Source organism: Poecilia reticulata, chromosome 4 (genome assembly GCF_904066995.2).
Source record: "Poecilia reticulata chromosome 4, P_reticulata-male-v2, whole genome shotgun sequence".
NCBI classification, from domain to species: domain Eukaryota; kingdom Metazoa; phylum Chordata; class Actinopteri; order Cyprinodontiformes; family Poeciliidae; genus Poecilia; species Poecilia reticulata.
In genome coordinates, this window is record NC_088833.1 from 6579390 (window position 1) to 6603207 (window position 23818).

Sequence of the window (23818 nt, forward strand, 5' to 3'; positions counted from 1 at the left end):
AAAAGTGAAGAAATGTGTCCACGCAGGGTGGACCAGGTGGAGAAAAGCATTAGGTATCAGCGATAATGAAAGGTGTACAAGAATGCTGTTTGGTTTAAACCAGTGTTTCTCAACCCCGGTCCTCACCGCCCCCGGTCCTGCATATAGCCTGTAGGTATTTCCCTTCTGCCACAGATCTGAATTGTATCTCTGGGTGATTAACAGGCTTCTGCAGTACTTGACAGTCATGCAATTATTTGAATCAGCTGTTCTGGAATAGAGGTGTAGGAGATAAAGTCAGAGAAGCCAGACTGAGATGGATTGGACATGTACAGAGGAGATACAAAGTGGAAGGATGCCAAGGATGGACCTGCCAGGCAAGAGTCCTAGGGGAAAATCAAAGATAAGATTTATGGATAGAGTGAAAGAGGACACGAAGATAGTTGGTGTGAGAGAAGAAGATGCGGATGATAGGGTTATGTGGAGATATAACCCTAAAGTGAAAAAGCCAAAAGGAAAAGAAGAAGAAATGTGAAAATATGATTAAATTTAGTTTCTTTTTGGAGCTTATTGTTACTAATCACACTTCTTCATGTGACTGGTGTCCTAACGAAGCGTATTACAACTGGATATATTTATCAAGAGCAGCATTTGTAATAGCATTTAGGTAATAGTCATAGTTTCCCACAAAAAGATATAGTTATTGTAACTTTCATCCTTATTACAGTACTACAAAATATAAAACTTTAAGTTCATATCACACACCCTTAAATAAAAACAATCATTCTTTTACATTTATTCAGTCAAAAGTGTTAAGTTCATATGATGCCGCTTTATACAGTGGCAAGTTTGTGTTTTTTACTGGTCACTCACATTTATTACTAATGAAATTAAATTTTAATAAAACTAGGTTATGCAAAAATGTGATTTCATTTGTCAGCTGTTAGAGATTTTTTGGTATTATCATTTTGTTGTTACATTAGTTTATATTCAGTCTAATGTTAGAGCAGTTTAAAATGTTCTCTTCTTTAGTGTGTGTATTAACTGACCTGGGGGTCACAGTTGCCTGTTCATCTTCAGGTGAAACAGTTTGACCAAGATTAGAACCGGGCTCAGGCCGTAAATCAGATATTGCATCTGGAACTGGGTTGCTAGTTGTTTAGGTAAATTGTTTTACGACCTTTGCTGTGTTTAGGTAAAATGTTTTACGACCTTTGCTGTTTTTTCTCTGCTGTCTATCTTGCCTATCCTCCCTCTTTGAAGTTTGAAAATAAAAGACAAGCTGTACCCAAAGATCTTCAGAACGCTCTGAGAAGCAGTTGACAGAGTCTTCTCCTTTTGCTGCAGAAGCTTTGTCATAAAATTCATATACGTTGTCTGTGGTTCTTTTATGTAGGTTCTAGGAAAATACCTATCATCAGCAGAACTTGATAATGGTCAACTTTACCAAAGGTACCAGTAACTAGGTTTATGATCATATCACTGTGTAGGACTGGGCAATAAACTGATCTAAACTAATCCTTTTCACCAGTCTGACCAAGTATACATTTCAAAAAGTATAAGCAAGTATTTAATCTATACTACAAACAGGAATGTGCAGCAGTAAAGTGGATAAGAGGCACTGCAGTGCAGTTTCACAGCCATTAAATAGGGCACAAATAATTGACTAGAGACCCAGGAAGCAGCACTCGGTCTCAGAGGCGGCAAACCACAAGGCACTTTTTGCAGAAATGCACATCCAACATCCACATTGAGTATGTAACATGTGTTGCTTACTGAAACATCTTGTCTGGAAGAGGACAAGACAGGATGTTCACAGCACATGGGAGTGTAAAACCAGGCAGAACCAGTCTTGAATACTCTTTGCTTGAGTATTCAAGTAAAGAAAACATTTCCTAGAATGCTTTACATGAATGTGTGTTGGTAAATATAACATTAACTGTCAAAAGAGATTTGTTCAGCTTGACTCTGTGTGCCTTCAAAACAGTGCAAAACACGGCACTGTGCTAATTCTGGTTGTCAAGACGAAATAAAGGAACACAACTGTCTTGTCTGTACTTTATTGCAGAAGTCCTTTTTTTCCACTGAGTCACGGTATTGTCATCCCTATACTTGGGATGACGGGTATTGTAGGAATTAGGCAGGCATAATAAAGAAATTAAGGTGCACCAAAGATGCAACTAGCAACTATTTTAATAATTGGTTATTCTATTGATTATTCTGATGATTAATTGGATAGAAAATGTGCACATTATGCAGATTTGCCATTTAGCGTTTTTGTACATCATTATAAGATGCAAATAAAATATTTAAATTGAGTCAGGTAAAGCTAAAACTAAGACAGCTGAGAAACTCTGGGTATAACAGATTTACATACAAGTTTTTTTTTTATCTTAAATGTAAAATGTATATTTTTTTGTATTTTTTGTATACTTACTGTTCTGAATGTGTTATTCTTTAAATAAAGGGCCTTTTATTGGGTTTGTATCCTCCAGTTAAAGATTATTCAATTACTCAATTAATTACATTACTTCAATAATGTAACACTATTACATTATTGAAGTAATGGTTTTCACCATTACTTCAATCATTTATTCATCACGTTTAATCAAATTACTTTTTTTTTTTTTTGCCTTAATGTCAACAATCTTAGCAAAACAATTGTTGCCCATAATTTATGTGGGGAGGGTCTGATCTACGGCCATTTCCACACAAAGTAAAGTTGACCAAAAATATTTATTTGTGTGAAAATGTTGAAACCCAGTTTCAAGACTTTTATCTCAGGTTATTTGTGTAATTTAAGAATTTTCTTATTATATGTTAAAGTTAAAAAGATGTCATTAGCAATGACAGAAAAGGTAAAACATTTTTATAAGGACAAGTAGTATTTATGTCTAAAAAATATATAGAATTAGCACAAATTGTTCACAGGTACAGCTGTATGAATCACATCATTTCATACATGGGATCAAAATAAAAATGTTTGGCCATGATGTATAGAGGCATGTTTGGAAAAATCAGAAGAAGACATCACAATCATAATAACCTGCACATATCAACTATCAAGCATGTTGACAGTAATGAAGTTTTGCCAAGAGATCCTGTTTCATTAACAAGGTCAAAGCAGACAGTTGTCTTTTAATCTTCAAAACAAAAGCGCTCAGGTCAGTCCTCTACTTTTTCATATTACGTGTCCGTGTCTACAATCCATGGATTTTCTTTCCAGACAGAAACTGCTTGCAGAATGGTGAGTCTTTTACTAAAACCATGAAGCTTGGGGTGCCTGCCTTCACAAAAAACCTGTTAAAGGGACAGATTTAACAATTAATGCAGGATGCAAGAAATGATTTCCTCTAAAAATAAACTCACTGGCTGCTTTGCATTACACCAAGTTTCCATTTTATTTTTTTAAGGTTCTTCACCTCAAAACTCAAACACCACCACTTAAATATATTTAACGACCGTAAAAAAATAGTTAGCATGTAATCTAACTGATTTACACTCCTTATAAAATGGCAAAAAAGTTCAATTTCTATCAAGGGAAAACACTAAAATAACTCAGAATGTTCAGAATTTTATTTTCACTAATGCAGAACTGATAAAACAGATTGCTTAAATTGCTTATTAGGAAACATAAAAACTTACATTTTCATCAGAAATACCAAAAATAAATAAATACTCCTTGAATGTTCAATAACTCTCGGTAATAACAACCAACAATCATGTCAACAAACAAAGAAACATAATTAAAAAATTACCTCTTATGCTGCAATGTTTTTAAAAGTGACATTTCTGGATCAACTTGGTAGAGAGTCTTCTTCTCCTCATCTTCAAAATACAGCTGAAAAACAAAGTTAAAATGTTATTTTATCTCTAACTGCAGCAAGACACAAGTTCCAAACGAGCTTTTCAAACTTTTGATGTTATTACACCTGTTGACATGGTTCACAGAGTACACAAACCGTTCTGTTGGAGGAAATACAACTAAATAATTCACACGTGATGAGAAAAGAAACAATTTTAGATAACAAAACGGAAAAAAAAAACTGTGCTTTAGTTTATTCAGAAGCTTTGCTTTTGCAGAAGTGCAAACCTGCAGGTTTTGTGGGTGGTATTTTCTGTCTGTGTCCCAAGGTGGAAGTTCCTCCCCAAACATGACACAAAGATGATCTGTAAAGCTAATCCAAAAAAGACAAAGATTCAAAACAGATCTGCAAGACAACATTTTTATCCAATAAAGTGGAATTAAGTGGCATGTTGTTTAGTAATGGTTGTCGTAAAAACTAAACTTTTTCTTTTCAATGAAGTGGTTAAAAGCAAAAGTTGGCTAAACAGCGCCCCCATGTGGTGGTTAAAGTTGTTTGTGACCAACAAAACCCTGAATATTCTGTAAACCTGCAGCAAAATGAATGCATGTGTATTTGTTATAAATCAAATAAACTTCTACCAATCCTTCACATGCTGAAGTGTAAAACACAGAATGAAAGAGCTGTACGTGTTTTAACAATAAATGACTTAAAGGAATCACTCTCAAAATGTGAGAATTCATCACCTACCCTTTCAAATATGAAAGTAGAATAAAGACCAAGACGTTGTGCAAAACACAGCTGGTTTCAAGTTGCTAAATGTTCACAATATTATTGAGGAAACATCTTTCTATTTTTTAAGACCTTTTTAGCACAGAGCTGTGTGTAATTGAATCTTGGAAATGATTACAGCTGTTGTGTGAAAGTCTCAGATGTTGCCAGGACAAGTGTAACTTGAGACTGAGGTACACTTTTTAGGAGGACAATAATCATAAACATTAATTATGGGTAGATTAAGGACATAATTTCCCCAGTTACTAAATGGGTTTGAGCAAAGAAAGCAGTGCTTTACCTGTTGTTCTCACAGAAGGCTGAGATGAAATCGCTCTGTTGATGCTCGGGGTAAAGGAACAGAACCGGCCAGTGCAAGGAGCCCTGCTCATCCAGGAAGACCTGAGCCCCTGTGACCTCCACAGGGGTCAAGCTGTCCAGGCTCAGCTGTGCTATTCTTGCTGATGGGCGTTCATCCTCATCCTCACTGTCTGAACCTTCAGGTCGTGACCTTTTTGGCTGGAGAAGCTTGATGCCCCTTTCCTGTGCAGGAAGTAAATAAGAAAAATCATCTTTAAAAATAAATTTGAATTAGATGGGGTGATAGAAGAGCAGCGGTCACCTGTAAACCTGCACACGTTGGTTCTAGACCGTCTTGAAATAAGAATGTGATGCAGATATTTCAGTCATCAGGCTCCTCTCATTTGGAAAAAGGTCCCAGTTTTTGTCCGTCATGCAAACATTCTGTCTACTTTTAATATGAGGTTTAAAACTTTCCTCTTAGCCAAAGCTTATACTTAGATTGGCTTAGGTCATCCTGAGTCAATCTAACGTGATAACTGGTGATATACTGACCAACTTTCCTCGCTCTGCTACTTTCTCCTACTACTCTAATTATGCATCACCTTAATACTCCTTCTGTTATTTCTCTTCACAGAAAGTACACTAGGTCTCAAACAAAAGACCCTTTGACTAATTTGAATAACCACCTGGAATTCACTGCATTGGTTGATAACTAGGATCAAACTGAAATGTGGAGAGTTGACATATTTATCTATATGATCGGACTGAACTGATTAAACATTTCTGAAATCATTTTGATTTCTTTTTGTAAAGTGCCTTGAGATGACATTTGATGTGAATCAGCAATGTATAAATGAACTGAACTCAATTCAATTGTTTCAGTTTTAAACGTAATCTATTCAAAGCCAACATGCTTACCTTTATAGCACCCAGAAGGGCCTCTTTCTCACCATGCAGCTTCTTTTCTTTTGCCTTGGCTTTCCTGGCATCTCTCTCTGCTGCTCTCTGAGACACCACAGAAAAAAACAAAAAAAAAAAAACACATTCATTCATTTGTTTGTTGCAACCCTCATGAAACCCAACTCAAGCAAGTTGATCTCTTGAATTACTTTATGCTTATCTGCGGATGCTCTCAGCTCCATCAGTTTGTTGTCAGTCGGGTAGGACTTCAGTCCTTCATCACACCACTGGATGGCGGCTGAAAAGTTACGCAGCTCCACGCAGCACTGAGCACCTGCAGAACACCAAAAACCGTCATACCCAATTCTATTTTTTGCATTGTAATATGCAGGATATAAAAATGTCTTCTATGTTCTGGCATCTAATTGTATGGACAGTCAATGGTAATACAAATTGTACTACATACCTCGGATCAATGCTTTGATATGGTCTGGTTTGATCTTCTTGGCAGCTGCAGCGTCATTTAGTGCAGAACGCATGTTACCTGTGGGACGAATATGCATTTAATTGTAAAGTTTACATGTCCATTTTAATTTCAAGCTTTAAATGCTTTAATATTAGTAGTAGGCTTAGTACACCATTGCGTATTAAGCCTATGAGTTGACTGTCAGAGGAAAAATATACAAAAATACCTAATAATTGTGCCAAAAAAAAAAAAAAAAGCATTATAAGTCTACAAAAAGGCAATTAAAAACCAAATATTAGTGGAGCATTATAAACTTTGACAGGATTTTTTTTTTTACCCAGGTGGAAGTGTGAAGCTGCTCGGTTTGTCAGTAGCACAGCATTGAGCTCCTGATCCCCACATTTCTTGTTCAAAGCAGCTGTATAGGCCACTACTGCATATTTGTAGTTTTTTTCCTTGAAAAATGAATTTCCTTCATCTTTCAGACTCTTTGCTTGCTCTGAAACAACACAGATCTCTCATACTTTTAAACCTACTGCACTTGAAAACACTTTTTGTGTGTGACACAAACGTGAAGTTTTACTTACCTTCCGGAGATCTATCCTCATCATGGATTATAGATTGGAGACAGGCTAGCTCAGGGTATTTTTTAGGGTCAATCTCTTCTGGGGCTGTTTTCATGAACATGGGGATTTTATTGAACTCCTGCAAATCAAATTTAAACATAGTGACTAAATACGGATTAAAAATGACTTTCCATTAAAAGAGACCTGACTGCCATTCTTACCTCCTCCCAGTTGTTGTCAGTGAAAGCATTTTTATACCTCTGCGATTTGAATTTGTCCATGAACGCGTCCATACCGTCGTCGCTGTCATCCTGCACATCTGTTGACGCCATTTTAGCTAAAAAAAATTATAAACTAGTTTTTTGTTTCGCTCAATGTTCTAATATAAAAGAATATCAGTTTACTAAAACAGAGCCTTCTGCTCTACCACTGTATAGTCTTGAAGCTGCCTTGTTTACGCATGTGTTCACATGGTGCTACGTCAACTATTATCCGGACAGCAACGCAATGCCGACACATTAGTTCCGATGGCAGAGCGGATATCATCTGATGAACTAATACTCAGAAGAAAGTGGGGGAAAAAAATGCATGTATAATTTATTATCGCACATTCAATGATTATTTTGATGCTCTTTGAAATCCTTGGACTAAAAGTATTTTTGCACATAGTAAAATAAAGTCAGCCTCGGTCTTGTTTGACCAGGTAGCCTTCTCCCCCATAAAGCTGTATCCTATGTGGCTTGTGGCCGAATGAAACTCCAACATCTTATTGCTTTTTTCAGAAACTTTCGTCGATTCGATTTCTTCAGCAATCAGACTACTTTGATCCTTTCAGTCAAATATTGAATGTTTATTTTAATTCAGATAAACAAAAAAATAATTACTTTTTAAAGTAATTATGGCTCACTTATTTTATTACCTTATGTACTGTTTTTTGGTAGTAACAGTATTTTAAATAATTTAAAACAAGGAAAGAAGTATTTTTACATTAATTTTATTGTCATAATCAAATGCATTCAAATATTCCCATCTGTAACAAAGCCAGTTTTAACAGCAAGTTTCATCCAGTGTTGATATTAAAGGCTTTGATATCTGTAGCAACTAAAAAAAGGAAGAAAAATGCAAAAACTTTGAACATTTAGTTCAACCCAGTTTAAAGACTTTTCTCTATACAGTCTCCACAGTTCCCAGTAAATCTAGCAGTCCGTCTTTACTGAGAAACATTGTCTCACCAGTCTGCTGACATATCACCTCAAACTTCGGTGTTTCCTCCAGAGCCGCTTGTCCCACAACAACCACGTACGGGTAGCCCAGTCTGCCAGCATCCTTAAGTCTCTTTCCAATGGTCATCTGTGTGCGGTCGTCGAAAACAACTTCCCCTCTCAAATGTGGCAAAAATTGTCCCAGGTTGTGGACCAGCTCCTCTGCCAGGGTTGCAGCCTCATCCACTTTGCTACCCTTCTTAGGGGGTAAAACACAAACCTGATATGGGGCAATAAGACCAGGCCAGCGGATCCCCTCCTCTGCTGACATCACTTCAATGGCCGAAGCGAGAATGCGGGTCACTCCGAGACCATAGCAGCCCATCTCAGTAACAACAGGTTTGTTTTGGTGATTACTAAAAGTGGCATTGAAAATATGGGAATACTTTTTACCAAGATAAAATGTGTGACCTACTTCTATTCCCTTTGACTCTACCAGTGTGCCAGTCCTGCACTGCGGACAGTCTGTTCTGTCTGGAGACAAAGTCTCCATGTTAGCAGCAAATGAGCAGGTCCCACAGACTAGAAGCCGGTCCTCACCGATATCTGCGGGCAGCTGGAACTCGTGGGAGAGCGTGCCACCGATGTTTCCAGTGTCCGCCTGCACTTGAACGCAACGCAGACCCAACCTAGCAAAGAGCCGAGCGTACGCCTCGCAGACGGATTCGTACGTCTCATGAGCGGCTTCCTCACTCACATCAAACGAGTACATGTCCTTCATGTAAAACTCCCTGCCTCGCAGGAGACCAAATCTCGGCTTCGGTTCATCTCTGAACTTGCGGGTGATCTAGTATTTGGAAATAGAAATCAAAATTTAACAAATAAAAAAGCAGCTTCACACAACAACAAACCCAAAACAGCTACACACTGAATGCTTACTTGGTAAAGAAGTAAAGGGAGTTGTCTGTAGGAGAGGGTCGTCTGATGAGCGACGAGAGTTGTTACGGCCTCCTCATGTGTGGGACCCAAGCAATAGTCTGCACCGTGACGGTCCTTCAAACGGAACAGCTCCTTTCCCATCAGATCCCAGCGCTCACTGGTTTTCCAGAGATCAGCTGAGCACAAACTGGGCATGTCCAACTTCTGTCCACCGATCGCCTGCATTTCCTGGTCAATCACCCTTATCTGTTGATTTAACACCACTGTTTTATATATGCATAACCAAAGTGAAAAAAACTTTTGCTAAGATCCATTTAGGATTTAGTATCTATATACAGGTTGAAACAAGAACACTAGGGAGAAACCATGCATTTCCATAAATAAAAAAAGTTTCTTAACATTACAAATCAGGATGTTAAGATCACAGCTCTGAGTTTTGTAAAAATCAAGACAGAAGTTGATTTATTGCAAGACTTTCCTTAGTTTTTGTGAGAAGTTGATAGGGAACTAAAATGGATTAATGTAAAAGAAAGGACTCTTTAAGTTAATTTTTCACAATCTGGAAGCTTGATGTTTATTTAAGCAACTGCTTTTGTTTAAACTTTTTGATTTTTTCCCCCAAAAAACAAGTGTTATAAACCAGAAAAAAGGCTAATTCAACCTTCATCTATCCATCCATTTTCTTACACCCTGGTCCCTAGTAGGGTCGGGATGGGGTGCTGCTGCCCATCTCCAACAACACAGCTAATTCAACCTTTTAATTTTTTGTTTAATTATTATTTTATTTTCCTTTTTTATTCGCCGGAAAACATTTACCAGAAATTAAACGTTAAAACAATGTTGTAACCTGTTGAGTGGTGTCAGGTACTTTGACATTCGGCACCATTCAGGTGTCAGGAGTGAAAGCAGTTTAAAAACACTGACGTAATTCACCATCTCAATAGTAAAAACCTACCAGCTTTTCCATAGAGCGGACAGTGGAAGGAAGGTAGTAATAGCACCCTGGATTCGACGGATGGATGAGCCCTGCTTGCTGCATTAGCTTCTGGCTCTTACAGGTCATCTCCCCCGGCAACCGGCTTTCCTGCCCCACATCTCGCAGGTTGGAAGGCTGGTAGAGACGAGACACCAGCAGCGGAGGTCTGACGTGTCTGGAGTGACTGACGTCTGCATGATCAGGCTGACCAGAGTGGGTTCTCTTATGAAGAATAAAAGGTCTGTGGAGATTGTGAAAGCTTCTCTTCCAAATCTGACGTACCGCTGGCTCCATCATACACTGCTATTTCAGACAAAAAAAGAACATATAGCGAAAATGAATAAACAATTTGAGATGTATTATTTTCATCATGATTTGTTCTTTTCATATTTTAATCAGAATACAAAGAAGAGAATATTAGAAATAGAAAATATATACATATGTACTATCACAACAAATGTTTTAGAAGAATTGCTCATAACCCATTACTAGTTTGTGGTGAGGGAATGTTGTTATTTTACTACAGTAAACAATATCGAGTTCATAAAAGTTATTTTGGTCTTCTCAGGGATCATGAGCTGACATATTTTATAGAGGCCAAATGTTCCTAATGGAATCAGTACAAAAATATCCAAAATGTATGTAGAATGTAACGCAGTTTTCACCTTGCATACTACTAAATTATTGACAATTTTACACGAAATACCAGAATATTTATGAACACAAATCTCCAAAATTCGAAAAAAATAACAAATACATTTCATGCCAAGGTAAACACATTGGTAAGAAATGCTGTCTACAGGTAAAAAATGTCAAAAAGGAGAAATGACAAAATGATTATTAAACGATCACCTTGCCTATTTTGATGCGATGTATTGTGGAGCAGGTACGAAACCACTAAACTACAAGTGTACAAAACAGTCAGTTGCAAAATAACTAATTGCTACGCGGTGTAACGACGTTAAAGGTACGAACTGAAAGTATGAATGGAGGAAATGGCAACGTAAAGGCAAAAATTGGGTAAGAATTGGCGAAATGCCCCATAATTTTTTCTGATATGGATTGCATGCTTAAAATGATATTTTAAATCCCAACAGTGATGCTGCAGAAAATCATGGAAACATTTGCTCACCAACCTTGCAGGTGATCCGTAAGAGAAATCAGAGCTCTAGTTTATATTTCTATACATCCAAATAACAACTTGGCAAGACAAAAATTTGCTTCTCAAAAGAGCTTAAAATATCTTCAGAAGCACAAGAACAGAAAGCACAACTCACCTTAAGACAGATATTCTGCGTTAAATCTAAGAACAATGGAAAATAAAGGACATTTCTACAGCATGAGTCCAAAAACCGGACAGTCCTCGTCAGTTCGCCCTTCTGCCTTTTTCTGTCTACTTCCTTCTCACACACGCCAACATCGCCACCTAGAGGCTTGGAGAACTACATGCAGAAAGGGATTCAACGAGCTTTCAAATCCTGATTTCAAGCAGCTCCTGTGAAAAATATATCACGATTTTAATTTACAAATATTAAATATATTCAACTTTGTGCACATTCTAGAATTTTTACTAGAACTTAAGTAAGAAAAGTACAAAATTACAAATTCAGGCAGAAGACTTTTCCAAATCAAACAAAAAGTCTAACATAAACTGTAAGTCAAGTTTATTTGAATAGCACATTTCACCAACAAGGCAGTTCAAAGTGCTTTATACCATAAAACCTTACAACAGTAACTAATTATGAAACAAGCAATAACATTACATTTGTCAAATAATTAAATATTTGGATCAATATTCCAGTTATAATTAAAAACTGGCAAAAGCAGCTCTACCAGGTGGGGATTTACCCTAAATTTAAAGTGTCTCTTTGTTGCATTTTTGATTAAAGTATGATTGTTTTTTTACAGGTTTTTTCAAGTTGGCAGGACTAGGAACACCATAGAGCCAACAGAGTTATATTCTTTTTATCACTGAAATAGTTAAATGTATGTGGACCATCTTATTTTATGGGTACATTCTGTCAGTTGTCAATTTTAGGTTTATGAGCTGAAAACAGGAAACATTTATTGTGAAAGAGAAGAGTGGATGTGAGGCAGTGGAAGTGATGAAGACTCAATGTTCTGATAAAAACTTAACGAGCCGCTGGAAGTATTGACATGACTTTGCTTTGTTTTTGACCCATGCTGTCTTTGTAAACACATGTTGCATAAAAAATCTGGGCTTTTCTGCTTTGTCAGGAAATGTTTAATTTACTTAGATATTTGATAAAATAATGTTTTTCAGAATGTGAAAATGATGTGTGACTACAAAAGCAGCAGAATCCTGCTACTTGACTTACTTCAAGATTTTAGAGTATTTTCACTTATTATGCAGAGCTGTGTATGTCTGTGGTTACTTCTGAATAATATTTAATCTTTATGAAAATGAGAGACACTCTGCAATGTTCTCTAAGGTGTTTAAAGATGGATTTTTCTTTTTATTCCAACCCTGTTTTGGCCCAGAATTTTTTCTCTGAAATGTCCAGTGTGTCCCCTTGTCTTCAAAAATACATTTTCTCTAACAAACCTCCAAGACTATGAATTAATATCCATCCTTCCATTTTCTTGCACCCTTGTCCCTTAGTGGGGTCAGGAGGTGCTGGTGCCCATCTCCAGCTAACGTTTCAGGCGAGAGGCAGGGTACACCCTGAACAGGTCGCCAGTCTGTCGCAGGGCAACACAGAGACACACAGGACACACAACCATGCACACACACTCACACCTAGGGACAATTTGGAGAGGCCAATTAACCTGACAGTCATGTTTTTGGACTGTGGGAGGAAACCGGAGTACCCGGAGAAAACCCATGCATGCACAGAGAGAACAAGCAAACTCCATGCAGAAAGACCGGGGCCGGGAATCGAACCCAGAACCTTCTTGCTGCAAGGCAACAGCTCTACCAACTGCGCCACTGTGAATTAACATTGAAACTAAATTTAACAGTGGCTGACTTTTAGTGCAGATGACATAAGTATGCCTAATGAAAACGATTGTAATTTTTCAATGAAACGAGAAAAAAAACAGGCATGAGAACAGATCCAGAATCTGTTCTCAGACTAGAACAATGAACCAACTACAGCACAGAGAATCCGGCATGGATGGAAGGGACAATAAATAACAGAAGGATCTGGTGATGGATTGAAAAAATGACAACCTCTTAACAATCGGGTGAGTGACATGAGAACCAGGTGTTTTAGTAGAACTTAGTCCAGCTGGGAGTGAACCTGAAAAAAGGGAGGAAAATGACCAAAAATACAAGAATGAACACAAAAGGGTCTAACAGAATCAAAAATAGATCAGTCTACTTAAGCAACTCATCTTTTGACTGTGAATTCCCAATAACTCTTACATGAACTCAGTTAATGGATTTGGATTGACCTTTGGAAATAACTGGTGACCATTATAATGCTCGACTCTGAAGGTTTTCTTAGGACAGAAAGTCCACATCTGAGAATCAAACAATTAACATGTACTAATAAAACAAATGACATAGTTTTTAATTTCCACCATTTTTAATTTCATATACTTTTCAGACATGCTGTAAAACTGGTAAACAGTTATCAGCAGTTCTGGTAAAATATCTGAAGCTCCGTTCTCGAACGCTGCTAAAACTTTACATACAATCTTTTTTCTTGTTGACACTATGTCGTTCTACGGTCTGAGTTAATGCACTTTTACTGACTTTACAGCACGGTATGTCCGCCATTTTAAACCATTATTCCTCCCACACAAGCACTGGACAGCCGGCTGACGTGGCGGAGCTTAGTGTCTCTCTCTGGCTCCATTTCTCCTCCAGGTGAACTCTGTGAAAGTCATCTTACTGCCTCAGAGTTTCAGACAAAAGATACTCAAGTTGATGTCCTTCTGAGCCAATTAGGTTTGTGTCTGTTCCATCCATTTTCTCTGCATCTCTCTCTGAAAGATTTTGTTCCAGGACAAAAAGGGCGACTGAATGTCTCGGTGAGATATGAACAATCCCATTAGGACAGATGTTATCTCCAAACTTTACATTGTCATGTTTTGTCTTAAACTGATCAGCAGCAGCAAGGCAAGTTGAAAGATTTTGACAATCACAATGACTTCAAGTTACCTTTATACCAAATTGTACTAGAAAGCACATAAAGTTGCTTTTCCTTGTGGTTTTTTAGGATAACAGAAAGGTCACACCTGTCTTTTGTATCACTTTATTAGCTTACCATTAACTAAGGGTTAAGATTAGGTGAAGTTTGTTTCCAACAGGCAACCTGCAATAACTGTTGGAACAGTATTTTCAGTTGAGTTCAGTTTAGTTGTATAGCAGAATTTCACAGCAAAAGTGATCTCAAGTCATTTTATGGAAGAAGAAAGTTCAATTCATGTCCCATTAGTTATAAATCAGTTGTTTAGAGGTCAATCCAATTCATTCTGATCCAGCCATTTATTTAGAATTAATTCTGTTTACATACAGTTCACAGCAATTAAACTGGTAAATTCAGTAATTTACAAAATGCAAATTACTGTTAATCTCATAGAATATTTGAATTTGCAGCAGATCCTTATCCTGAGCAAGCACATGGTGACAGTGGAAAGGGACCCTTCCCTTTTAACGAGAGTTAAGGTTAACACAGTATGAGTGACCATCTGGACACCTAGATTGGAGAACAAAACGCAAACACAGGAAAACCCAAAAACACTTTCGATGGGAAGAAAATTACACTGGTAAATTTCTGTCAGTGGCTTTGTCCATAAAAAATAGATATATTGCTACAGATTACAGAAGGTAATGGCAGCATTAGCTGTGTGAATGACTTCATCCAGGAAGTAGACAGAGTCAAACACTGACCCAGGAGAATTTCTGAAGACAAAGAGACGTTCAACAAGAGTCCTCAACGATATTAATAGGAAACAGTATTAATTTTCATTACACGATCTAGTAAAATAATTTTTTTATGTGCACACAGAATGTTTCTTTATTAAATTTTCTGCCAAACAGGGGATATGCATATGCAACTATTGACCAAAAGTTGAATAAATTTTATCTGTGCAAATTCCTAGATTCAGATGAGACTTATGGGCTCAAGATTTGGTAAAGCTTATTGTAACTGCTACAGTAATGACGGCAACTACCGCTAGGATAAACAACGGAAAATCTGAACTGTGTCAATGTTTAAATATAACTTGTTTTTAATCAAAAAAAAAATTTTTTCCGAAAGGTCCTAAGTGGGACCTAAACTAATGATCGAGACAGAGATGTCACACCAAGTATCTTATCTCTCCATCATCCGCACCATAATGACTCCAGGATGAACTGTAAACATTGATTTTTTCCTCTGATGAGACAAAACAGCTGTAAAGGGAAAGACAACCTGGCCATCAGAGAGTTATAAAGACAGAAAACACCTGTTTGACTCCAGGAGGGAATCACTTGGGTTCCTATGATTGGCCAGTGTTGCGAAGGTCAGTGCAATTTTGGCCTTAAGGGAGCCTGACGAGACTGCACATCATTTAAGCAGAGGGTCATAAAAGGCTGGAGGTTGTAAGTCTGTTTCAGATGGCGGGAAGTGGTGATCATGAAGATAACCGGAAACATAAAGAGTATGCATGCATGTGTTTACGTGTCACTGGGATGGGCTAAGGGCAAGTTGGAATGGGGGGGGGGTGGAGAGATGATGAGGTCATTGGATGATCAGGTGGATGGTATATAACGAACAAGGATGAATGCAGAAGATCGCTGAAGGAGTTGCAGGCTGCGAGAGACTCCTGAAGGACTCGAGGAAGAAAAAGAAAACAGCAGAGCATCTACGGGGGTTTGGAAGTCATCCAGTATGCGTCTGCTGGCGGTTTTGGCTCTGCTCTTCTGCGTAGTGGTGTGTGCGGACCAGGCAAGAGCAGAAATGCAGGCAGTGAAGCTGTGTGGTCGGGAGTTTCTGAGGGCTGTGGTCTACACCTGTGGAGGCTCCCGTTGGAGGAGATTCTTCAGTGAACCAGACATGGGCGGTGAGAGCTTTCGCTTTCAAGACACAAACTAATGTTTTATCTTGCTATGAATCAACTCAATTTTATGCAGAACATTTTCTTAAAAATTACCGTCTATGTCATAGAAATAGTTGGATGTTACTTGTTTGGGAATGATACAAAATGTATTCCTGATGAGTAAGTTAGTCTGTTTATTGCATGTGGAAATATATTCTTTTTCAGCTGTGTGTTTTCAGCTGTGTGTTATAGCATTAATTGGGCTGTGGGTGTGATGGGAGACAGGTGTCTCCCCACAGTGGCATGTTCAACTCTATTATGCCAGAAAAGGTCATATGTCAAATGAGTAGGCTGCTGTTCCCCATGACAGTCCTTCTCTTACTGTCTTGTCAGACAAATCTGGTTAGAGTATTAATCAGGGTAATTACAAGAAGGAAACTGACACTGTCCAAGATAAATAGCAGTCATTTAGGATGTCCTTTCATTGAGAATATGAATATAAATTACATGGAACATTTATGAAAACAGTTGCTTGTTATTTACACTCTGGGAAATATTTAAATAAAGACGTAATTAATGTTTTCCAGATGGTTCAGTTTTATTGTCAGGTTGGTTCTCATTCTGCATCCACCTCTCTGTTCCGTCGCTCCAGGTCTGCCTGCAGGGGAGCAGAACAGCTTGGAAAACCTTAGCATCCCGGGATCTAACTGGAGCAAACGGGACATAAACAACATCCTGACAAACTTGTGCTGTCAGGTGGGCTGCAGGAAAAGCGAACTCACCTACTTGTGCTGATGACCATTTGGTCTTTTGTTTTTACTCTCAGTGACCAAAATAACTGCCTTGTCTCCCATCTTGCCTTAAAACCTAAATTTCACTCTGACGTCTAATATTATGATCGTTGTAGAAATGAGATAGTGAATGTGGTGCATCTGTGAATTTTTGTGTGAATTTGAGCTCAATATCTTTATCAATAAATACATGACTGAATATGTTTTAAATAGAACTTGTATTAGAGCTTAGGAGTGTATTAATTGCAGATCAATTAAGATAGCAATCTCAGACCTGACATTTGGTCTTAGATAGCTGATATGTAAGACCTGATGTTTCATTTATGTGTGCAGAATAAAATAACTGTGGTGCAAGTTTGTATAGCTTCCAATTCTGCTTTTATGTGTAACACTTATGTTTTAAATTGTTATAAGAAAAATAAATGTTCTTGCAAATGCTTTTAGGTGTGGTACTTTAGTCATTACAATCATTTCTTTGAAAGGAGACTATTGTTACATAAGATCATCAGCTAAAAACCATTTTGCTCACCATCTTTTTAATACTTGAAAATTATGTGAGTAAAAACACTGAATCAAAAAGTCAGGTCAAATTTCAAAGTCTGATATTCTCTCGGGATTACCAGCCCAATAAACAAGCAACGTTTTTTACCTTTCCCAACTTCTAGGAAAGTAGTGCGTCATCTCCAATTCAGATGTTGAACTTTCGAAAATGAAACTACAAGGATAACTGGGAATGGTGTAAATAGGTATGGATAGCTCAAACTGTCATGATTCTTTTAGAATTACTTTGAAATGGAAATTACTTTAGCTCATGCTTCAGATGCTTCTCTTGATTACATTTAGACTATATAATGAGATCAATCCAATACCATGCAATCCAACTGGGAAGTAAAGCCAAATATTGGAATACACTGTAAAAATACTGTATTTTTTCTCTCTCTCTGAAAATGAATCAGACTAAACCTTTACCGTTTCAGATCAGTGAGGTTTGACTAATTATTTGTATTTCCTAAAACCCAGAATAATGACAGTGAGAAGTTTATAGAAAGCCCAATTATATGTTTTTAAACAATTTGGTAAAGCCCAGAAGATGAGCTCATTGTTTTTGAAAGTTTCCCAAAGAATAATTTATAGCTCTAAAAGTAATTGGAGGCACATCAGTGGATGTATTTTAAGCATCTACTCATACATATTGCCATCTTGTTTGACATATTAAAACAAAAAAATATATATATCAAGCTATAAAAAGAGTATCTCCACAAGTCTGATTCATCTTTGGGTACAGTTTGCAGGCCTTGAGAGGCTCCATTCATCTGTTCAAATAACTGAAAATGTTATGTTAGAAAATGTGTTTTTTAACTCCAGAACAAAAGCGAAAGACCTTGTGAAGCTGTTGCTGAGTTTGGTATGACGGTGTTACTCAAACTGAAACGAGTTTTGTCTGAACCTCAGATGACAGCTGGCTCAGAGAAGAATTGCTCTGAAAGTAATGCAAAAAGACAAATTACAAAAGAAACCAGAGACATTTATTTCTTACTTTTAGAGTTCTAGTCTGATAAAACAGAAATTGAAATGTTTGATTGTAACAAGCATCTATGCTGACAAAATCTATGTAAACTTCAAAAAAGGGTTAAATTATTCTGGCATTAGAAAAAAACAAAAAACAAAACAACAAAAAACTGAAGGCAAATCCAATTGACCTAAAACAGCAAACAGGTAGTCTAATTTAAAACAGTGATTAAAAAAAAATACAGTATTAGAAAATATTTGTTTTCAACTCTTCATTCCAATTTAATACTAGTTATAATAGAGATTCAGTGACATTTAAAAGGTCAAACTGACAACAAAGCCTCCAGCACAGCAAGAATTAATGCCTGAATTTGGTCTGTAAAGGAAAATAAACTGGATAAAATCTGAAATTTTCAAAAATAATATGAACATTACTTTGAGTGAAATTAGATTTAAATTTGCAATACCTGTTTTTCTGCACAGTCTTCAGGGAGAAAGAGATAATTCAACAAAGACACAAAGTGACACAAAAACAAGGATCCAGTTATACTTTTTATTGGTTTTGGAAAGAAGCAAACTAATTTTCTCAGTTTATCTTAGCGTTGTTATGTTCTGTACAAACAGCTTGCACATGAGTTTGAGGTTAACTGCACAGAACCAAAAAGAAGCATCCCGGCTTCTCACAAACAAAAAAAGCCACTCCCTGCTCTCTTTTCAACATAACCCAAGGTAAGTGACACTCAGCACAACATGTCATTTCAGTACTACCTCTCACCATAGATGCCTCACTTTTTACTGCATGCTCTGCATGCAATAACTACAGGCAGAAAAATTCATCACTGGGATGAAGAGCTGGAAATTGCTCGCATATTTCGATTTTATTTTTCAAATTTAATTTAAACCAATTAAAAATTTTGGTTGTGTCTTTCAAGCTGATAAAAAGCTTAAGCTATTGAGTAATGATAATTTAAAATGCTCATATGATTAATGTTGCATATTGTGGGCATTGGCAGATAATGCTGTAGTGACTGTTGCACTGACAATCTCACAATTCGTACAAAAGATAACAGAATCCTGTTGGACATGGTATCTATTCAACATAAAAGCTATTATTATCAGATGAAGGTTTCACTGGAAGCTAAATGGCACCAATCAGTCATCTTACTTCAAAATTCATCTTCTATGTTCCCTTATATTGGATTTGCACACAAGAACATAAAACATCCGTTTGAATTTAATTGTGCAGCCCAGCTCTTCAGTCACTAAATATATTTACAATGCAAACTATATCCAGTCAAAAGTACTTCATAAGTCAAAATGATTAGATTTACAGATTTGTTTCCCCCTCTAGAGTTAGTCATGAGACAGTGATTGGTTACATTTAGCAGAATGCAGACAAACGGTACACCACATACAGTTTTCAGTTCCACTTCATACACAGACTTTGTTCTTCATGTTTCAGAGCATTCAGGAAGTTGAACATAATCAGCACAGTGTTGTTGTTCTCACATTAAACAATAATATATTTTTCTGCATTTTAAAAATATTCATCTTATTATCCTCAACACAGGACTGACTGTCCGGGGTACACACACACACACACACACACGCACACACACAAAATACAAAAACAGAACAAAAATAGAATTTTGGTCTACTTAACCTTGCTTCACACCCTCATTCAAATCAAGTCATCTCACAGAGACCATTACATATATGAAAATTAAAGCCATGAATTCAAGCGCTGGCATGATCAACTGGGTGTGCTGCATAAGGTTTAGTCTGGGAGTTAGTTACCATTGAGATAACTGGTATCAGGTGAAAAGTATAACTGGTAAAAACCAAAGGCTAGTAGTATCTAGTAGTACTTTTATTTACTGGATTAAAGTTTCTCTTTTACTCGGAGGGCACAAGAAACAAGCTGGTCCCAGTAAACGTATTTGCAGGTGGGAAATTTTTTTTAAATTTTTTATTGTTGTACATGTTATATTTGAAAAAAACTGCTTGACATTTTGGGTTCGTTAATACTGCCATCCATTTGCCTTGGAAGTTGGATGTTGAGTGCATTCAATTTGAAAGCAAAAATCTACAACTGCAAATTTTTTGTTCTTGTATATGCATGGCAGCCATTTTGGATTTCCACCCTGGATAGCTCAAGGAGGTTTGACTTTCTGAACTGAGAACTCCAGCTTCAGGGGCCGCTCACACAGGATTTACCACAAACTTCTTGTTAGCTTATCTTAGCATAAAGACTGTAATCAAGGGGAAACAGCAAATGTAGCTATATTCATAAGTGAACAAGTCTCAGGTCTCACAAGGCTGTAGGGAGGTAAGAGTAACCAATGCTGATGCTAATGAATACTTGCTAACAGTTTTTGACTGATATTAGAAAAAATATGCAATATTTTTGCATCTGAGTAATCTATTTCATAATCAATTAGTAAGACATGTAAAATTAAAGGGAACCTTGCGATTTTCTACAGCTATTTGGTAAGCCAGGGGGATTCACCTAATTAAAACTTTGAATCTGTAAAAGCTTGAGCGAGTTGTAACAGCGCCAAAACCTGCAACAGATTTGCTGAAGCAGGGCCGTTTGGCACTGTCAGGGAAATGGATAAAAATCATCTTGGTTTGATTAAAAACAGCTGCATTATACTAATCTGCATAAAAGAACCTCTGAAGCTTCATTTAAGGTGCATGTTACACTTTTTCTTTAAGATCGATTGATATCTTCAGTTAAGAAAACAAAATGTGTGATACTCTGAGTCTCTTAGGTACTGGCTAGGAAATATTTAATTAATAAATATAAACCCAGTCTTTATGCTAAGTGAACAGTCCCCAGGCAGATATAAAATGTAATGATAATTCTAAAATGTCAAACATTTCAGTGTGTATGTGCAAGTTTTACTCTTTGAAAGTTCAGTTGCTGCAACCAACTAGCTTTAATAGAGCCTGTCCTATGGTGCTGGCACATGACATTCAACTGCTATCTGGCAAATCCATCAACCTGCAGGTGGAAACTGACTCCAGCATCTTGGACAGAAGACAGTAATGTTAAGTTTACATGTTTTATCAACATAATTATGTTTTCCTGAACCATTATCCCCTTAAAAGCTAATGACTGCGAACCCCCGGTCTACCCTGGGTTGTTTGCTGTGTGTCTTGCCTGCGGTGCAGTTTTATGTAGAAAAAAAGTCGCTTGACTCAGTTGTTAGTCTGCAACTCACAGGTGTAGATTCACAACTAAATGTTCTCATTAAGTACTTATTTAGGAATGCGAACTAAATCCGATTCTTATTTTACAGCGACTTCTCTTCGTCTTATATAAAGTCATTTCAATCTCCACTTAAAGGTGCAACTGTAAAGAGTTTCAAATGTACTCTACAGCTGCAAAAGCCTTTAATTATATTTATGGCAGATGAGAGATAAACAGAAGCACTCAGCTGTTATAACCAACATGTCTGATATTTTCTCGGTGTTTTACTTGGACACAATATTACAATCTCCCAAAACTCTGAGGAAACATGACACATTATCAGACATATGATAAATTAAATCAATGCCATGTGTCTAAAAATAACATTGCACACATGCAATCTTTAAAAACATCTAATTAGTTAAAAATAAACATTCTTCTGGTGGTGTAATTGCTTTTATTGTGCCTCAAAACAAACGTAAAACATTTCCACATAAACAAATTAAAACACTAAAATAATACTATGATAAGAAGATTTGGTCTCCCTGTTTGCATACATGTACTGCAATTAAAATATATTACATGTAAAGGCAATGCAAAACACAAACAGTGGAGTACTTCCAAAACAAAATGGTTCAAATATTCTGCCAATTTGAAATCCAGAGATCACTACAAAGGTAATACCAAGGGTACTACAGGCCCTGCTTTGGTTCAGACTTTCACTCTGGCAGATGAAGTTAAAATAGAAAATAAAGGGCTCAGAAAAACTACTCTAGATGTTGGAAACATGACTTTTGTTATGCCCCCATTAACAGCTTGTAATGCTAAACAGCCACTCCCACCTGATTCATAAGCAAGTTGCAGAAAAGTTGAGCTGATTTGATTTACAATGCGACTAAATGGCGATTGACCAACTGCAAAAGATTCTTATATATATGCAATAGAAGTGATTGTATAAAAACTATGAATGGGTGAATAACCTCTAAAGATGGTATAGAAGGGCTAGCTGGTTAGCATGAACTTTCAAAATAAAACGTACGCATATAACTTTATTGAAGTGTGGACTTCTAACTCTACGATAACACTGCTTTCAGAAAGCATAACACGGCATCCAGGAAGATATTCATCATTTTCTTTAAATTACCCCACGGCCCCCACCCATATATAGCTCAAATCTTGTTGCACTTGAGTTAAAAAATTATATCTGAAATAAATTCAAAAAATTATACCTTATACTGTACACAAGGTTACCCAACTACACAGATAACAAAAATGCAAGAGAATTCAAATATTTATACATTTAAGGGTTCCAAGTTGTGTGATACCATTCAGATTCTATTCATATACAGAATCACATGTTTTATACAACAAATCGTCATCAATAAATAAAAATAGAATGCTGTCATGTAACTCTGGTGTCTAACACTGCTGTTCTGGGAACAACAGAAAGGCTATCTGACAATACGAGGAAAACACCAAACGCCCTTTGAGATACATGTTAAAATGACACTGTACAATTCTTTTGTTCTGACAGGAAAACCCTGCTCATTTTTATTTAGATTTTTTTATTTTCAACCAGTGAACTGACTCATCAATGCAGCTGCCTAACACTTCTCAGTATAAGTGTGCAATAAAGAGAGAGAATTATCAGATTGTTGCATCAAACAGGATGCAATTGAAAGTCGTAAGACCCTGTAGTACCAGCACGTAATCCTTGAAAAACTATGTTTATGTAGCTACTTGAATTTGTTTTTATTAGATTGTTTCAACGCACTGACAACAATCATTAACAAAAGCGTGTTTGCTCTGAGGTTTGTGATTTAGCATAACTCATTTCGTACTGCTGTACATGCTGATTCAACTGTGTGGGCTGAGATGCGTCACTGCGAAAAAGTTCCTCACAGACCAAAGAAAAATGCTCTGTCCAAGTCTTCTGTCAGGCAGCTGCAGTGAAACTTTAAATAACACCACCAAACACTGACCAGAGGAGGATGGAGACAGAGGCACAGACTTTAGAGAAGGAAAGAACCCAGGTGTCTAACTGCAGCAACACACGTTTTGTATGAGATGAGTACAAATACTATAATTACATGACGTGAAACAGTTCCACAATGCTATATGCAAGTTATACAATACTGCTGGGTAGGCTGCAGACCTTGCCGTGTGGGTTCAGAAAGGGTCATAGGAGTGTCTGGTTTGGGTCTGCCCTCTGGTCGCGTTGCTAACCTTGGTCCATGACAGTCGTTCAGTTCAACAGTGCTGCTCTTAGTGGGGGTCAATTGTCAGCCAGGTATTTTCCTGAAAGATGCAAATAAACTGCTGCTGTTACCTGGTCAATAATGTGATATTTGAGTAACAGTTGTGTAGCATGTGCAGTCATGCTGCAGACTGCAGGGTGTGTGTGGAAAGATCCATGGTTGTAA

At 37.1% G+C, this 23818-nt stretch overlaps 4 protein-coding genes across 17 annotated transcripts in view; 1 reads left to right on the plus strand and 3 right to left on the minus strand.

Annotated features, from left to right (window-relative positions):
- Positions 1-2023: 2023 nt before the first annotated feature.
- ttc4 (tetratricopeptide repeat domain 4) lies at positions 2024-7289 on the minus strand. The gene is made up of 10 exons (XM_008415203.3): positions 7013-7289; positions 6813-6930; positions 6563-6724; positions 6226-6303; positions 5969-6093; positions 5778-5864; positions 4858-5099; positions 4073-4157; positions 3738-3820; positions 2024-3279 (listed from the first exon to the last, which is right to left on the minus strand). The coding sequence occupies exons 1-10, from the start codon at positions 7121-7123 to the stop codon at positions 3180-3182; spliced, it is 1191 nt and encodes a 396-aa protein (XP_008413425.2). The 5' UTR covers positions 7124-7289; the 3' UTR covers positions 2024-3179.
- A 480-nt stretch (positions 7290-7769) lies between these two features.
- On the minus strand, positions 7770-11345 carry pars2 (prolyl-tRNA synthetase 2, mitochondrial). Of its 3 annotated transcripts, none has more exons than XM_008415202.3 (4): positions 11186-11345; positions 9888-10211; positions 8933-9178; positions 7770-8840 (listed from the first exon to the last, which is right to left on the minus strand). In XM_008415202.3, the coding sequence occupies exons 2-4, from the start codon at positions 10203-10205 to the stop codon at positions 7959-7961; spliced, it is 1446 nt and encodes a 481-aa protein (XP_008413424.2). In that variant the 5' UTR covers positions 10206-10211; positions 11186-11345; the 3' UTR covers positions 7770-7958. The 3 variants fall into 3 exon arrangements, with proteins under 3 accessions (XP_008413424.2, XP_008413423.2, XP_081462220.1); XM_008415201.3 differs by having other exon boundaries at positions 9888-10208; positions 11186-11324; XM_081606094.1 differs by lacking the exon at positions 11186-11345 and adding an exon at positions 11045-11171.
- Positions 11346-15532: 4187 nt separating this feature from the next.
- On the plus strand, positions 15533-17130 carry insl5a (insulin-like 5a). Its single transcript, XM_008415200.3, is given in 3 exon segments — positions 15533-15732; positions 15735-15923; positions 16552-17130. Coding segments are annotated over 3 exon segments (420 nt in total). The 5' UTR covers positions 15533-15644; the 3' UTR covers positions 16695-17130.
- Positions 17131-18738: 1608 nt separating this feature from the next.
- The window catches only part of sgip1a (SH3GL interacting endocytic adaptor 1a), a 70490-nt gene continuing 65410 nt past the window's right edge, over positions 18739-23818 (minus strand). For all 12 annotated transcript variants that reach the window (XM_081606095.1, XM_008415199.3, XM_081606097.1 and 9 more), the window contains one exon: positions 18739-23693. In XM_081606095.1, coding sequence (XP_081462221.1) covers positions 23671-23693 — 23 coding nt within the window. In that variant the 3' untranslated portion in view covers positions 18739-23670. The remainder of the gene's footprint in view (positions 23694-23818) is intronic.

Bases quoted from the DNA above. Each gene is read 5' to 3' on its own strand.
- ttc4 (XM_008415203.3), bottom strand. From the start codon at position 7,123: ATGGCGTCAACAGATGTGCAGGATGACAGCGACGACGGTATGGACGCG. The intron at 6,304-6,562 runs GTAAAAAAAAAA...TTCGTCCCACAG, and splicing joins AGCTTCACACTTCCACCTGG to GTAACATGCGTTCTGCACTA. The intron at 4,158-4,857 runs GTAAAGCACTGC...TTTTTGGATTAG, and splicing joins GCCTTCTGTGAGAACAACAG to CTTTACAGATCATCTTTGTG.
- pars2 (XM_008415202.3), bottom strand. From the start codon at position 10,205: ATGATGGAGCCAGCGGTACGTCAGATTTGGAAGAGAAGCTTTCACAAT. The intron at 9,179-9,887 runs GTAGGTTTTTAC...TTAAATCAACAG, and splicing joins TCCGCTCTATGGAAAAGCTG to ATAAGGGTGATTGACCAGGA. The intron at 8,841-8,932 runs GTAAGCATTCAG...TCCAAATACTAG, and splicing joins TCCCTTTACTTCTTTACCAA to ATCACCCGCAAGTTCAGAGA.